This window comes from Meriones unguiculatus, chromosome 5 (assembly GCF_030254825.1).
Source record: "Meriones unguiculatus strain TT.TT164.6M chromosome 5, Bangor_MerUng_6.1, whole genome shotgun sequence".
In the NCBI taxonomy this organism is placed as follows: Eukaryota; Metazoa; Chordata; class Mammalia; order Rodentia; family Muridae; genus Meriones; species Meriones unguiculatus.
In genome coordinates, this window is record NC_083353.1 from 88,740,156 (window position 1) to 88,756,838 (window position 16,683).

Genomic DNA, 16,683 nt, shown 5'->3' on the forward strand with positions numbered 1-16,683 from the left:
TACGGATCCCATGCTTCCTCACCTATACTGATCAAGAGAATCCTCCTTCCGATAATAAACCCTCAGCTTGCAACCCTTCACCCCACAGTCTGTTATCCAGAGAATGTGGCCTGAGACATCCGACTGCCACCTGCTGTCAGGTTAACGAACAGCAACAGTCACCCTTGTCCAAGGGAGAGCCAGGACTCTGCTCCTTTGTAGAGATCCATTCGGTGATCTGAGCCTCATCAGAAAGAAAAGACAAGAGCCTTGCCATCTACACGTGAGTTTAACCTGTAAGTATCTTCCGAGTCTACTCTGACGCTCTAGCTACACTGACTCCTCCTCAAACTCAACACATAGGCTTCTGCCACGGGACTTTAGCTGTTCTGTGTTTTTCGTGTGCTCTTTGTCAGATCATCTACCAGCCTCCATCGCTCACCTCCTTCTAGTCTTCTGGGCTCGACTGTCACCCCCTCAATGAGAACCCTTAACTATGCAAGCCTCCGCTTAAGTCCCGTACTCCACGCCCCTTTCTTACTTTGGCTTTCTCCAACAGCGGTACCAGGGTCTGGAACACTGTGTTTTTCTACATCAAGGGAGAAATGCCCATCTTCTCTACCAGAACTTAAACTGTCTTCCCAGAGGCTGTCAAGAGTAACTGGTACACAGCAGGGGCTGGCTCAGTGTTGACTGCATATGAGCAATTGAAAGAAGCAGTGAAAATCTGGGTGCGGAATAACAAGGCCTGGAACCTGTAGGGACGTCACTAAACAGCATCTAAGTTGCTTTCCTTTTTAACTTTGTTTGTTTGGTTTTGCCTTTTGTTTTTCAAGATAGCATTTCCCTGTGAAGCCCTGGCTGTCCTGAGCTTGTTCTATAGACCATGCTAGCCCCAACGCAGAGATCTGCCTGCCTCCACCTCCCGAGTACTGAGATTAAAGCCGTGTGCCACTGCCACTGCCACCACACCCAGCTGGTGATTTATTTTTGTTTTATGTGCATTAGTGTTTTGCTTGCATGTAGATCTGTGTAAGGGGATTGGATCCCCTAGAACTGGAGTTATAGTTGTGAGCTGCCATGTGAGTGCTGGGAAATGAGCCCTGGTCCTCTGGAAAAAGCAGCCTGTGCTTTTAACCACTGAGGCATCTCTCCAGGCCCTGACTTGAAAGCAGAAGCCATCATCCTTCTGTCATTTTGGTGAGGTTTGTGCAGGGCCACATTTCTGGAAGCACCAGATAAAACAACTGCTAAATAAATGTAAGGCATAATTTTTGATTACACTGAACCTTTCATCAGTGTGGTAATTAATTTTTTAATCACGTGCAAGCTACCAGATTTTTTTTTTTAAAGCAAGAATATGACATTCAGACACAGAAACCCCTGAAGATGTTTGGATATTTAAAAGAAATATAGACAGCTTTATTCCAAAGTCATTCCCGAAGTGTACAGTGAAATGCATGTCCTCATAGACTTAATAAAATAGACATGTAGGACCATGCCTACATCTTAAATTTCACAATAATTTGAAGATCTGCTCCCACAAAAGGTCTGATAAAAGTTAAGCCCATTAATTAGAATTTTAAATGGGTTTCTTCTTCATACAAAGCATATATAAAGTGCAAATTACTCAAAGTTTTAGTATGAAATTGTCCTCAGTTTCTGGAACCCTTGGTAGTCTGTGGAAGCGTAGGGCATTCGCTTGGACCTTATTTGTTTGGAATGAGGTAAGAGGCTGAGAACTCAATCCGTTCTCCGATGTTTCTCCTGGATGACCAGGCTCGCCGATGACATGCTCCTTACAATTCCTTTCCCGTGCAGCACCCCCAGCTTCCCTGCCCCCTGCCACCCCTGCACAAAGAAAAGCAGCATCCCTGTCAGTTAACAATTCCTAAGGTTACGGTTCTTTGCAAACAATTTTAACAAGCAAACAGAAGGGTTGTCTTAGCGGGTCACTACTCTCAAAGCAAACGTCACACTCTACAGTAAACCAAACCCATACTTTCTGACTGCCGAGACGCAGGGCCCTTCAAGGAGAAGGCCACTTTCCCGGGCTTTTCATTTCGGTTGGGTAATTCACAGGTCTACTGTGTTTTTAATGGTCTTACTTAAAATGGAGAGAAAAAGAACGTGTTTCTTCATGTAAAACTACTCTTAGTTTTTACAAAAACGAGGGTTAATTTTCCCCTGCCAGGGGTAGATGCACACAGCTGTATGTGCTCACAAATACTTGCCTGACGCAAACCACGACTTCATGCCAATTCAACATGAATGTTCTCCACGGCTGGGCAGTCGGGGGAGGCAGTACTGTGGAGTCTTCTGACGGGTTCTTATCAATACTGCCGTTACATTTGGGGAGGACAGGATTGAAGGGTGAACACAGACTGACACAGCGCCACGGTTTTCCCAGGCCCTTCATGCAGATAACCTGGAGCGGATTAAACACTGGCCTATAACACACTCCTATAGCTTGGTCCTGAGAATGGGCAGACTTGTGCTGGTGTGTGTGCATGTGTGTGCGTGTTGCTAGAGACTGAATCCAGAGCACCATACACGAAAAGGCCAGTGTCTAAGCTGAGCCATGTCTCCAAGCCCTACATCCATACTAATGAACAGACAATGGCAACTTCAAAACCAGTTCTGAGTTTATCCAAGCATATAAACAACAGGGTGGGACACATTAGAGTTAACAAATGCACTTATAAGCTCTAAAGCCACTGAAGTTGACAACTTTGGTATCCCAACAGGAAAGCCCTAGCTACACCACTGGGCACCTGCCCATCTTTGAACTATAAAAGTAGTAACTTTTTCTCAGTGCAAAAAAAATACTGTTGCTATTGACAAATAGCAATGACACAATAAACACGTGGAAGACAGAATATCCCGAAGGCATGTTTTCACATAGAAAAAGTAATTTTGTAGACAGGCGTGGTGGCACACGCCTGTGATCTGAACTCTCGGGAGGCAGAGGCAAGAGGATCATTAGTTCAAGGCCAGCCTGAGCTATATTCAAAAGTAAAAAGTCACATTCCGTCTTACAGTAGGGTATGACAGGTTGTCTTGCTCCTTTAGTTAGGAGTCTAGATGTGAGAGTGTTCGAACACCCTCTTGTAAACGGCTCCGACACTTCTACAGCTCATCGTGTTTGTTCTTAAACGGCCACCGCGGGTGCCGCAGCACGTGCTCTGCAGCCTGAAGAACAAGGTACATGAATTCTTCCACATCAAAAGAGTAGTTGGTAAACTTCGGGTGTTCCCCCAGAGTTGGATGGTGCCCCTGCAGAAACAAACCAGGAAAAATAAAAAATCCCTAAGTCACTGAGGGTGTGGCTTTTCTACAGAAATGAAAAATCATTTTGCTTTGGCTAAGGCAACCATTTTAACTTATGCTGCACAAGAGAGGCTGGCAAGCTTTATCCACTGAGGTCCCAATAATAGTTTCAACTCTGCCAACCATCTGTTCTCAGTCACAGATACTCTTGCCAAGGAAACGCACAAGCAAGCCCAGATAATATGCAGACAAGTGTGGCTGCTCCCAATAAAGCTTTATTTACAACAACAATCGGCGGGCCAGATTTGTACCGTCAGCGCTATCGTGTGCTGACGGCTGCTATACACAATCTGACGTAAACTGCCTTAACAATTGCTGAGGCTTTCTCCAATTTGCAAATATAAAATGCACCTCAGCATTCGAGAGAAGAACAGTGCCTCTTTGAGGCTCAGCTGTGGCTTGCATTTCAATAACTGGACTCCAAACCGTTTGGCTGAATCCTACCTTATCTTGAGGAAACACCTTGCTGGGCTTCCGCCAGGTGACATAGTAGACACCTCTGAGCCTGGCCAGGTCTAAGTAACAACGCTCATCTTCACAGTTGTACCTAAGGACACAAGGGCATCACGACATGAGGCTTTTGTCCAGGGGTTTGCCTTTCTGGGTGGGTGGGGGGAAACCTGTCTCTCAGATATGGTCTTACTAGAGGTTCTGTCAATAACAAACAAGAGAGAGATAATTTTACAAACATTCTCAGGGCTGTAAAACGTAGCTTTGTGGTGGTGCTGACTTAACATGCACAAGGCCCTGGGTAGGAGAGCGCTGCAAGAGCCATTTTAAATTAATATTCTCAGATTCTTGCCTTAATTTTTAAAGAACAGGGTAAGACTGAGGAGTGGGTGCCTATGAATTAGAGATTATCTGGTAAGATATTATCTTTACATACATGGAAAATGGAGTTAGGGAGGTAGCACATTCCAAGTTAAGCAGCTGGTTAATGAAGGAAGCAAAAATCCCATCTCAGGCTCTGCTATCTCACCTACATTGCCCTCCCTTACTCCTTTCTTCATCCTCCCCTCTCTCCCTCTAGGACAAATGAATTAGGACAGAATTCACAATTACGTTCTGTCTCAGTAACAGCTTGAAAAGGTTGGGCCAAGAGGTTTGTAACAACCTCTCCTTTGGTGGTCTCCTTATGGATTCGGCCTTTTCCCTGTCTCTGCCTCATACATGCTGGGTAAGCACTCCTTTGGAGATAGTGTCTCCGTTATGCCTGCCATCACCACCCTGCTCTCTTTTAGCACCGTAATTACACAGATCACAGGGAGGGAGTGCTCAGTTGAGAGGCAAACAGTAGTGAACTCTGAGCAGGGAAACCACAGATTCACATCCTGAGATGTGAGGAGGAAGGGAGTCCCTGCTTCTAAGAGCACTGGCAGAACTCGGACCTTTTAGCTGGAGCTGGCTTTTCTTTACAGATATCTCCATGAAGTAGCATGATGGTAGTATATCAGGCCCTCTAACTCTTAGCTCAGACCCTGGCTCGGAAGCTCTCTGTGAAAAGTCGCCACGCATACTCACAGCTCGAATACAGCAGCCCAGTCTGGAAGGAAGAGTAAATGAGTGAGGCCAGCTCCGTGCATGCCAATGAATATGTCCGAGTTGTGCGTGATCCTTAGCTGGTCCAAAAACCCGAGTTCTCTACAGCACGGAGACAACACAAGAAAGGGAAGACAAAGGGTGAGTTAGTTTATGGTCATGGTGCACTGTTAATGACAACTTCATGAGCACTCTAGTATTTAATAATTTAACTCATTCTCTGATAACTTACCATGTTCTCTAAACACAAACATTTATTCATTTATTTTTTCAAGGGAACATTAATACCATGACACATGGTATCACCATAATTACAAAAATAGATACAATCCGAATAAAAGGTGGCATTCACATGTAGGCAGATAATACTGCAGGGCAAAGATTCTCTCTTCCTGGAAAAGGGGAATGAGCAAGTAAGAGATATTAGGATATCGAAGCTTTAAGTAATAAAAGAGCTTTTTAAAAATGAGAATGGAGGTGCTGGAGAAATGGTCCAGTAGCAGTTCAGAGCACTGGCTGCTCTACCCAAGGGTCTGGCTTCAAAACTGGGAGAGGCAGGTGTATGTCCTCCATGGCCTATAAAAGGTCACTGCAAGCTGTGAGGTCACAGCACACTCCTTTACTCTCAGCTCAGGAAAGAAAGGCAATCTTTCTGTGTGTCTCGTCTCAGGCAAAAGTGTCTGTTTGCTCAGGAGTGGGGACTGGAGCCAAGGACGGGGCGATGGCTAGTTCTGTTTAATTTGACCCAGTGTGGAATCACCTGGGAAGGGAAATCTTCATGAAGAACTGTCTAGAGTAGGTTGGCCCGTAGGTTTTTGTTTTTTTGTTTTGTTTTTAACTGAGTTGACTGTGGTAGGAAGTTGAACCCTGAATATGAGTGCTGCCATTTCATGGCCTGGGTGTAGGACTGAATGAAAAGGAAAAGGCAAGCTGTGTGCTCGTGAGCATGCGTGAACTTACTGCCCTCTGCTCTGAAACTGTGAATGTAATGTGACTGGCTGCTTCAAGTTCCTACACCTTGACTCCCTGAAATGACAGGGCTGTAGCCTGGAATTATGAGCCAAGTAAACCTTTCTCCTTTTAGTTGTTTTTGCCAAGGTATTTTTTTTTTTATCATAGCAACAGAAAAGGGAACTAAGACAGATGCATTGGCATGGGTACACACACCCTTTGGACTAGCTGGCTTGGGAACCACCTGTGGACCGGCAATCACAAACACCATGGCTAATCAGTTATTAACGATCACCCGGAGAGGTATGGATTTATTGTCCTTGCTTCACCAGAAAAAAATGCTCAGACAACCTTGAAAGCAGGCAATGGGCCTGCTTTGGCTCACTGTGCCTCTCTGGCTCCTTTAGCTTGAGGCCAGGCCTCCCTCTTGGTCACACATGTCCTCCTGTGTCAATAGAAGAAGCCAGCACAACCCAGCGTTCTATGTGAACCAGAGGAGCTTTGCATCCTCGGAGCAGCTGCATGGGTAAGGTGAGAAAAAGCCAGCAGAGCATAACAGCAGCCTCTAACGTGCAGGGACTGTCTGATAGCTTCACATTTCTCCGCTCCGAGGGCCAAAATCCAAGAGGCTCGCTGTCCACCATACCTGGATCCCAGTCGTGAAGCCCAGTGGCCAGCTCATGATGACATCCTTAAGGGATCCATTAGGAACTAGGGGCTGATGAGCCAGTTGCAGCACTCCCGAGCGTACGTAGCTGAGCAAGTTCATCTATGGCAGGTACCTCTCTGTAGGATGTGTGTGTTTAATAGATATATAACTATCAACAGTCACAGATTTGGACTGTGATCATGAGAAGATGAGGGAGAGAAGGAAAACCACCTTTTCTTTGTGTCTTTCGAGCTTTCTTTTTCAATTTTTAGAATCAGGCCTATTCCTTCTATTTTATGCGTATGTTTAGCCTACACATAATTGCATCGTGCGTGTGTTTGGTGCCTCCAGAGGTCAGAGAAAGGCATGGGAGCCTTTGGAACTGGAGTAAACCGCTGGTTCACTACCATGTGGGTGCCGGGAACTGAGCCCGGGTTCTCGGCAAGAGCAGCAAGTGCTCTTACTGCTGGCCATCTCCCCAGCCCCTTTTCGTCTTTCTCACACTGCTAGATTTGTCCCACAAGTCCTGCCTGGAATGGCACGTACTGCGATAGCCCTGTGACTGTTCTTCAACTGACAGGGACCACGTAGACAGCGGTGAGAGGCATGTTCTCTTTTTAAACCTTTTGGTCCCGCTGGAATTTAAAAATAAATATAAATGTTTTGTAAGTTGTCGGGTTTTGTTTTGTTTTTTAATTCAGGCCTGCAAAGTTGAAACCCATTAGCTGACACGGTAAATTAGGTCGTGTGTGTGTGTGTGTGTGTGTGTGTGTGTGTGTGTGTGTGTTTCTGTATAACATAAATATCTGTATAGGTGTATATATGTATATATGTGTTTATGTGGATGTTTGTGTGTGTGCATGCTAAAATTTAATACCAGCTGCTAACATTTTTTTTCCAAAAAAAGAGCTTATTTGTGTAGCCTTGGCTGTCCTGGACTCGCTTTGTAGACCAGACTGACCTCGAAGTCACAGAGACCCACCTGCCTCTGCCTCTGAGTGCTGAGACTACAGGCATGTGCCACCATGCCCGGCAGCTGCTAACTTTTAAAAATTCAGAAATTTCAAACAAAAATCTGGATTCATTATTTCTCCAGACAAATAAAATAAATTTGTACCAGAACAGGAGACCTCAGAAAGCTCAGCAGCCTTCTAAACTTGAGGCTCCTGTCACCCCCATTTTGTTTACTGACAGTCTGAGTGTCACCTCTGGGTCTACAAGGGCCAAGTGTGCCCACTGCAAAAAAGCTTTGTTCCCATCAGCGAGTGGTCCAATCTAGAGATGAGAGCACCTGCCCAGGCCCTGCCTTACCTGTACTTGTAATCAACCACCCGGACTTCAAATGTGGATACTGTTTTCAGTGCATTTACCAGCTGGGGAAAAAAAAAAACAACAACATGTAGAATTATTCTTCCTTCTTTTCTGCTTTTCTCTATGAATTCTAAAGTTTGTTTTTTAATTAAAATTTGTTTCGCATGCACAGAGGACAACCCCACATATTGCTCCTCAGAAATACTTTCCATCTCATTTGCCCTGGAGCCAGCCAGCCACACCTGCCCTGTGTGTGTGTGTGTGTGTGTGTGTGTGTGTGTGTGTGTGTGTTGCTGACTTTCCTCTATAAATCAGAGAAGCACAACTCAAAAGGGGAAATGATCCACCTAAACACGTAAAACAAGCGAGAGGCTGAACTTAAATCTTCCTCTTCTGGTTACAGGTCTGAGGCTCTGCCTGGTTTTCCATTACTACCTCTCTTGATGGAAGCTTTTGGAGCATATTGGTAAGCTGTGACCTTCTGAGCAAGCCATGGGAGTCCTATATGTCTCTTGTCTTCCCTGGTGGATGGTGGCTACACCAGGGCCATCCCAGGAGAAGCCGGCCTCTTCATGCCTCTCTACAAATAGAAGGAATTTGGAATTTCTGGCAGAAACTTCCCACGTGTGAGTGTTCATGCCCATAGCAGCCAGGTGTCTGTCCTTCTTGGTTCTTCACCTGTATTTTCAACTTCCCTCCCTGAACCAGAAGCTCATCAATTTAGTTAGACTGATGGGTCACTGAGCTTTGGGGATCTGTCGGTCTCAGCATGCCTTCCGGTCCCCATGTGGAGAATGCTACCGTGTGGGTTGTACGAGGGTTCTGGGGAGCCAGACTCAGCTCTTCAGACCCGCACGGCAGGTACGTTGTGGACTGAGCCACTTTTCCAGTCCCTTCTCCTCTCTGATATTCTGAGACGGGCTCTCTCACTGAAGCTCACTGTTTTGGCTAGGCTGGCTGGCAAGTGTGCTCCTGGGATCTGCGCGTCACTGCTCCCCAAGGCACATGCAGCCATGCCTGGCTTTTACGCCAGTGCTGGGAACTCTAGTCCTCTTGCTTTCACAACAATCCCTTTTATCCCCTGAGCCGGCTCTCTAGGCCCTACGCCTGGACTTTGTATGTTCTGAGGGGCAAGCTCAGGTCCTCACGCTCCCGGAGCAAGTACTTTACCCATTTTACCCCACCTCCTAAAGCTTCTTAATTTTTTTTTGCAGATAAAAACCGGTATGTATGACATATCATTTGCATTTATTGTTTAGACCTTGTTTGAATTCAAGTGCTGACACTATCTCTTGAATTCATCACCCTACTTTCTTATCATTTCAGAGCGCCTGGGTGCTCTGAGGGTGCTCCAGCCACCATGCGGAGATGGCTCTCTCCATCCCTTGTCTCACTTCAAGCAAATCACTAGGAGGTTGGGCCCCCTCCTTTAAAAATACTGAAGTTTTGGCAGGAAACACTCACACACAACTATTTCTATGTAATTTCTCAACTCGCTTTTGGTCCTTATTCTGGCAGGCATCAGTAATGTGCTGTCAAAGCAGCCGAAGCACTGTAACCTGATACTGTGAAGGTTTACATCTCTGCCAGGCAGTGTAGCAACTTCAGTGGTTACAGAAAGTATTGACCTGGGCTGGAGGTATAAGCAGTGGTAGGCTTGTTCCATTCCCTGGCAGAGAGGAGAAGGAAGGAGGGAAGGAGGGAGGGAGGAAGGGAGCCAAATCCTGCATTTCTGACCATGCAATCTCTGTCCTTAAGCAGTGCATACGCATCGAATCGTTGAAGGCAATCTAATTGCTGACCCCATTTTGTATACACGTATACACAACTGTGCAACACGGGTGCAGTCACAAGGTGGAAGTTTCCTTCTACAAACAGTCACTCTTTCCTCCGGGAGAGAACTAGTTAGGTAGCATGACTCTTCGTCATTTAAAGCGGTAGAGCCACACCAAAGGAATCTCATGTACCTGAGAGTCCTGGGGTGGGCCCTTTCTCTAACTTCCAACCGTGCATCACTGTCTCAGCAAACTGTGCACAGGGGCAACTTTTGAGGAGCTATCATTTAACCAGACCACCAGGGAGCTGGGTTGCACTCCCAGCACCAAGGCAGTAGGATTGTGAGTTCAAGACCAGCCAAACCTACACTGTAAGTTCAAGGTAAGCCTGGGCTATCCACACATCCAAACCTTATTCTCTGTTCCCTATTCAAAGTGTAGCCAAAGTACTGTTGTCCTCATCATGCACGCCCTTTGGAGCCCATATCCTGTCTTGAAGGAAGAGCAGCATGCTGAGTACTCTTGGGCTTGCCAGTGGGAGCTGACTTACTAATCTCACCTCAGAGGAATCACATTTGTGCAGTCTGCCCAGAGATTCTGAAAGTCTCAGGCCTGCGCCAGAGCAGGTGCTGGCACTGGGCCTTTCCCTGAACTTCCTCCCCACTGACCTGGTGCGCTTCCCTGACCTGTCCCTTCCCGGTGGCCTGAGCTCAGGGGTACACTCAAGCTCCTCTTGCATCCCTCTGCTGTGGCAGAGGACAACAGTGAAGAACAGTCTCAGGTCCGGGCTCCCTTGATTATCTGCCCAGTGCAGGGCTGGATGCAATGTGTGATCTTCCGCTGCTGATCTGAGCTGCACGCCCAGGAGCAGTTTCTCAAGCATGCACCGTTCAACTGGATGGAGCCTCTTTCAATCACGTGGGTTGCCGGATGCTACAGAAACGCCAAGTAACATCAATCATCTCTCAAAAAGCATTCCTGCATGTTATTACTGGTTTGCCCGGAGGGAGCATTCTCAGCCTCCTGTTGCAGTCCAGACAAGACTCGCAGTTTTGTTTGGCCTTGGTTTCGCCTGTATTCCACCTAGAGCTGGTGCAGCTGAACGTTTACGATAAAGGAGATCTGGATGGGGTGGTAGCTTGAAGAAGCTAAAAGCCAATTGTTGCAATAGGCACAGACCATTATGTATCTCCAGAAACAAACAGTTTCAAATAAAAACTTCTAATGCAATGTGAAAAAAACACAGTACATTAGCCATGGTAGGAAGAGTCATTATAATATTAAAAGTTTGTATCAAAACACTAACCTCATTTTGGTTCAGTATTTTCCGGTATTCTGTGCTGCGTGCAAGAATGGTAACTCGAACTTTCCCATCCTGTGGTCAAAATGAAAAGTTGGAATAATATTGGATGGTCCTCAGACCGCCAAAATGAACCCCAAATCTCAAATGCAATTTCGCAGAGAGCTGAAATTCTCTCATTATGTAAGTTTATACTTACATAATGGTGACTATTAACCGTTATCTCAGAAAATAAAAACAGATCTACTTTACTAGAAAATGCATGTAGAAAGACACACATGGTATATACTCACTCATATAGACCTATAAGATATGATAAACATAATGGAATCTATACACCTAAAGAAGATAAACAAGGAAGAGGTCCCGGGGTAAGATGGTCAATCCTCATTTAGAAAGACAAATGGGAGGTGCATTGGGTGTAGGACAAGCAACAGGACAGGAGCCTACCGCAGAGGGCCTCTGAAAGACTGCCTAGCAGTGCATCAAAGCAGATACGAAGACTCATAACCAAACCTTGGGCAAAGTGCAGGGAATCATATGAAAGAAGGGGGAGTTAGTATGACATGGAAAGGATAGGAGCTCCACAAGGACCAAATATATCTGGGCACAGGGGTCTTTTCTGAGACTCACACTCCACCAAGGACCAGGTATGGATATAACCTAGAACCTCTGCTCGGATGTAGCCCGTGATAGCTCAGTAACCAATTGGTTTTCCATAGTAAGAGGAACAGGGACTATTTCTGACAGGAACTCAATGGCAGGCTCTTTGACCTCCCCCCCCCCCAGCAGGGGAGGAGCAGCCCTGCTAGGCCACAGAGGAGGACTTTGCAGCCAGTCCTGAAGATACCTGATAAAACAGGATCAGATGAAAGGAGAGGAGGTCCTCCCCAATCAGTGAACTTGGAAAGGGGCAGGGAGGAGATGAGATAGGTAGGGTGGGATTGGGAGGGAATACAGAGTTATTAAATGTAACTAATAATAAAAATTTAAAAAAATTAAATACATGTATACAACAGACTATTACTCAACTACACAGAGGAACAAAACATGTCATTTATTGCAGCACGGAGGGAGATGAAAGACATTATGTTAAGATAAGTCGGGCACAGTGCCTCAATATGTCTTCTTCCCCATGAGATAGCCTGGCCCTTGCCTGATGAACTGGACTAGAGGGAGGGAAGCTTAGTCAGGCGTGGGTCAGGGTAATGTAGGTGAATGAGCAGGCAATGAACACACCCAGGAACAGCTTTGGAGAACTGGTTCAGGTTATTTTTTTGGCGGGGGGGGGGAGTACTTATGCTCCTGGGGAGGTGGCCAGGGTCTCTGGGGCAAGACTTGTGTGGCCATGTACCACTGGCCAGGGCAGGATGCTTCATCTGCATACTCAGGGGCTGTAGGGTCTAGGGCAAGGGTTGGGGGTGAGCTTATAAGGTCAGACAAAGAATGAAGCCTGAGAATTGTCAGTGTAATAAATTCTTATTAGGGTTGATGGTGGGGGACGGGGAGGGCTAGCTTTTTGGCATCAGGTTAAGAGGGCAGAGGTAGCCAAACTCCTGCCATCCTCATGTTTGAGGTATCTGATGTGAAAGCTCCCTTGACCCTTTCTCCATAACCCTGGGCCATCATGGTCCCTCAGCACAGAAAGACACATACTGCACATTCTTTCTCAGATTCAGACGCTAAAAGAGCTGATCTTATTATTAGATGTATACAAAAAATACTGGAGGATAGCAGAAAAGTAGAACAGACTAAAGCAGTGGTTCTCAAACCTTCCTAATGCTGTGACCCCTTCATACAGTTCCTCACGTTGTGGTGACCCCCAACCATAAAATTATTTTTGCTGCTACTTCATAACTGTAATTTTGTTACTTTTATGAATTGGAATTTACATATCTGTGTTTTCCAATGATCTTAGGCGACCCCCCGTGAGAGCGTTGTTCAACACACACAAAAAGGGGTCGAGACCCACATGTTGAGAACTGCTGGGCTAGTGGATAGTGGACACTGGGAAGGATGTTCGGAAGGAAACAAATGGGGTGGTTATCAGATACACAGTACAGATCTAGGAGGATTGAGGTCTGCTATCAGGATCACCGTAGAGTTAGTAGGCTTGACATTAATGTACAGTTTATTCCCAAAAAAACTAGGAGAAAAGATTTGGAACACTCCCACAAGAAAGACGTGATTGGCGCGTGAGGGAGCACAAGTGCTTTATCAATTAGACTGTGTCATGTATCAAAAAAAAATAATACTGTACCCTAGAAACATGCACAATTATTTTATGTTGATTACGAATACGTAAGTATATCCACTTGAGCCATGGAAGACAAAACCCGTTCATTACACTAATACTTAGTTGCTGGTTGGCAGGTAGATTGTTTTTAGCGGGCATTACATGAGTTAAGTGGGAGAAGGTAGGGAGATGTGGGCAAAGAAATAGACAAAGGACGATGAGAACAAAGCACATTTTTATAGCACCCTTTAGTTTATCTTCAGTGGCTCCCGACTCCTGGATTCAGAGGACTCCAGACTGGCAGCATTGTCAGAGCAAACACTGACTCCTCGTCGTGTGTTTTTCTACAAAGGCGGCACTGACTAAAGGTGAATAATCAAGCCTACCTCAGAACTCACAACATTACCCATTACCTTAGGTCCCTCCTGAGTGATGTTCAGCCTGTACAGCACATGCTGGGAGAAGGCCCTGAACAGCCCAGTGTTCTGACAGCCAGAGATCTAAAACAAAAGCACCAGTGCACGTTACAGTGAATACGCCTGCGCTGGGGTTTGAGATGCCCTCAAGAAACACAGAAATGTTGTCTTAGATGCTTACCAGAGGCGTGTTATAGAACAGCCCATACCGCATGCGGGGCAGCAAAGAAAACACAGCTTCCTTAAAGCACACCTAAGAAGGAACACAGATCAGAAGACAGCACAGTAAGGCGTGGACCCTCCATAGACAGAAAACACAGTGAGGTGTATACCATGGGTGCCAAAACAGCAGTCCTCATTTTAGAAAGTAAATCCCAATTTCTCTCCATCCTGTGCAAACTTACATCAAAGAGAATAAAATTCATATTTTCACAAGGTTTATAGAAACAAGGTTTTAAGGTTTATTTACAAGAATTCTAGCTACAGCAACAACAACAAAACCGAGAAGTCAGAAATCAATGGTAATATCCAAGGGAAACTTCAATATTTACTGTCTGAGTTAGTTACTCACACTTGCCAGTCATTTAAAGACATTTCAGTAAGTTTCCAGTACCTTTTTGGAATCATAGGTTTTCAAATGTATAACGTCATAATCAGTAAACGCTTTCCAGGTATCAGAGAAGAGATCACCATATCCGTAAGAGCTCTGAAGGCAGAAATAACAAGTTTGTGTCACAAGAGGATGCATGAGACGATGGGTACATATGACACGATTTGTACACACGATAATATGCTCACTGAGCAAAGCCCATCAGGGTAAGTAGAGTGGCATTTGGACAGAAATTTCAAAGCCAAAAAAAAAAAAAAAAAAAAAAGGCTTGAAAGCTTAAACACTAAATGACTATTCTCCTCCACTGAATAACATGACAACACCCCATTCAGATTAATATGGTCACTCGTAACATCACGTAACAACATATAATACTAACAATATCTGGGTTGCTTCCCATGTCCCGGGCTTTATTCTAAGCACTACAGATTATTACTTCGTCAAACAACCCTGCAACTCTAACGAGCTAGCTGGTGGCCTTAGCCTTATTTTATACATGAGGAAACTGTGTATGAATTCAAGTAGTCTGCCTAAATAGCAGAACTAGCGAGTTCCAGGGCTGGGGTCACGCCCACTCTGTGGTCTTGGACTTCGTTCGTGCTCATATACTCCATGACAGCTGCTTCTCAGTGGGAACCTGTCCTAACCTGTTTATCAAACGCAGCTCCTCCCTGGAAGGTCGAAGTTAATTGGCTCTACCGTGTAACGGGAGGGTTCCATGTTTAAACGGTGTGACTTAGACGGAAGAAAGAGACAGAAGAAGCACAAACCATGGCAATACACCCAAAGTCTGCAATTATTCAGCCACTATGTTAAGTCTCTTCGTGTGTATAGAATTATTATTATTATTATTATTATTTTCTTAGATTTTGATGTTTTTAGGCTTCTCCCATTGTAGATATTTCAAAGGTATGGAGAACTCTTAGGTGCTGTGACACAGAAATGCTTCGCCTCAGTGTTTCTCCAGCAATAGTCTAATAAAGGCCCTCTACACCATCCACAATGAAACTGTCCCATTGTTGCTCAATAATAAATGAAGAGCAATTAGAAGAAGGAACTTCAGACAATTTCTTGAGATAAAATACTCTAGATAATATAGCGTGCCTCTGAAAGGAAATTTTACTGATAAAATAGAGTGATTCTGACTGGACCCTTCCCAGGGAACCCATGACAACAGCCACTTCTAGAAACTTGATCTCTACAGCCTCCATATTGAAATTACCCATCAGTGGAAGGCGGGGAGTCTTCAGACCTCACACTGAAGACTAATTGGGTATCCCACAAGGTGGAATCAGTGCTGCTTAACTTAGCTCAGTGGTTCTCAACCTTCCTAATGCTCATCCTTTAATACCGTTCCTCACCAATTAAAAAGAAAAAATTTTTGTTGCAACTTCATAACTGTAACCTTGCTACTGTTATGAACTGCGAATGTAACCCTCTCTGTTTTCCAGCCAGGTGACCTCTGTGAAAGGTCCTTCAACAACCTCCCAGGAGGTCGTGACCCACAAGTCAAGAACCACTGACTTTAGGCTTTGCTAACAAAATAACTCAACAGTCGACAATACAATCACAATAGTCCCATCTCCTGGAAAACTACAGGCTCTTAAGCACTGGACTCTGGAGCGACTGGGCAGAGCTGCTTGTTATGAAGAGCTTGGCTGGGCAGTTGACAAAGACATCTCTGACCAAGAGAGAAGGTTTCTAAGGGAGGAGTTAGAGGACCAGCAAAGGACAGGGGTGACACCGGGGCAGCTGATCACACTGCTCAGCTACACCCATGCTGCTTATCCATGCCAGAATGATTGCCAGACTGCCTGAAAAGCATGTTTTGGCAGGGAACCCTGTTCTTCCCCAGCAGGCACAAGGGTATGGAAGCTAGCTCATTTAGATGTAAACAGGCATGCAAGATGGTCTGAAAAAGCCTCTTAGAAAGTACTTGATAAGTTTCTCTCTACCTCATGTTTTTCAGAGGACAATACAGGAAGTGCCTTCTGACCTCAGGGCTAGAAATCTTGTCTCCACCCCTCCACTGTGTTATCTTAGAACACTCACCTGCTGTTTCCTGTCTGTAAAATACACTAATAAAAATCTTTATCCAAATTCTCCACTGTGAGGATGTGATTTTTATAAGAGAATTTTTTTTAACGTCTTGTGGGATTGCTTAGAGATGTGGCTCACTTAAGCAAAATGAAGGAAAGAGAAGGACACTGTCCCCTTTGCTCACAGAAACACTGCTAAGAAATGAAACTGAAGTGTCAGTAAAACTGGACTCAAGACGGAAGAGGAAGTGCATATAGAGCCAGAGATACAGAAAGCAAGGGCATGTCAAGAACACAGAACTACTTTTCCAAGGACTTTTAATCGTGCCAGAGTTCTGCTAGGGTGACAACCACCATCCACAGTGCTATACTGTGAGCTTACTGTCTACAAAGTAGAGTCCACAAATGCTTTCTCCTTGTCTGCGGATCTGTTTCTGAATTAGCTGGTGTGCTCTGCTCTCTGAAACTCTACCCAGTCCCTGTCATCTGTTTCCACATTGCTTCTGATTTAGATACACGTAAAACATTCACCCTAGATAAGTGAGGCC

At 45.2% G+C, this 16,683-nt stretch overlaps 1 protein-coding gene across 3 annotated transcripts in view; it reads right to left on the reverse strand.

The window, feature by feature from the left end:
• Positions 1–1,371: 1,371 nt before the first annotated feature.
• Eogt (EGF domain specific O-linked N-acetylglucosamine transferase) overlaps positions 1,372–16,683 on the reverse strand; it is a 34,503-nt gene continuing 19,191 nt past the window's right edge. For all 3 annotated transcript variants that reach the window (XM_021642368.2, XM_021642369.2, XM_021642370.2), the window contains 8 exons: positions 14,100–14,192; positions 13,668–13,739; positions 13,484–13,570; positions 10,841–10,909; positions 7,760–7,821; positions 4,831–4,950; positions 3,754–3,856; positions 1,372–3,255 (listed from right to left, as the gene is read on the reverse strand). In XM_021642368.2, the coding sequence (XP_021498043.1) occupies positions 3,109–3,255; positions 3,754–3,856; positions 4,831–4,950; positions 7,760–7,821; positions 10,841–10,909; positions 13,484–13,570; positions 13,668–13,739; positions 14,100–14,192 (753 nt within the window). In that variant the 3' untranslated portion in view covers positions 1,372–3,108. The remainder of the gene's footprint in view (positions 3,256–3,753; positions 3,857–4,830; positions 4,951–7,759; positions 7,822–10,840; positions 10,910–13,483; positions 13,571–13,667; positions 13,740–14,099; positions 14,193–16,683) is intronic.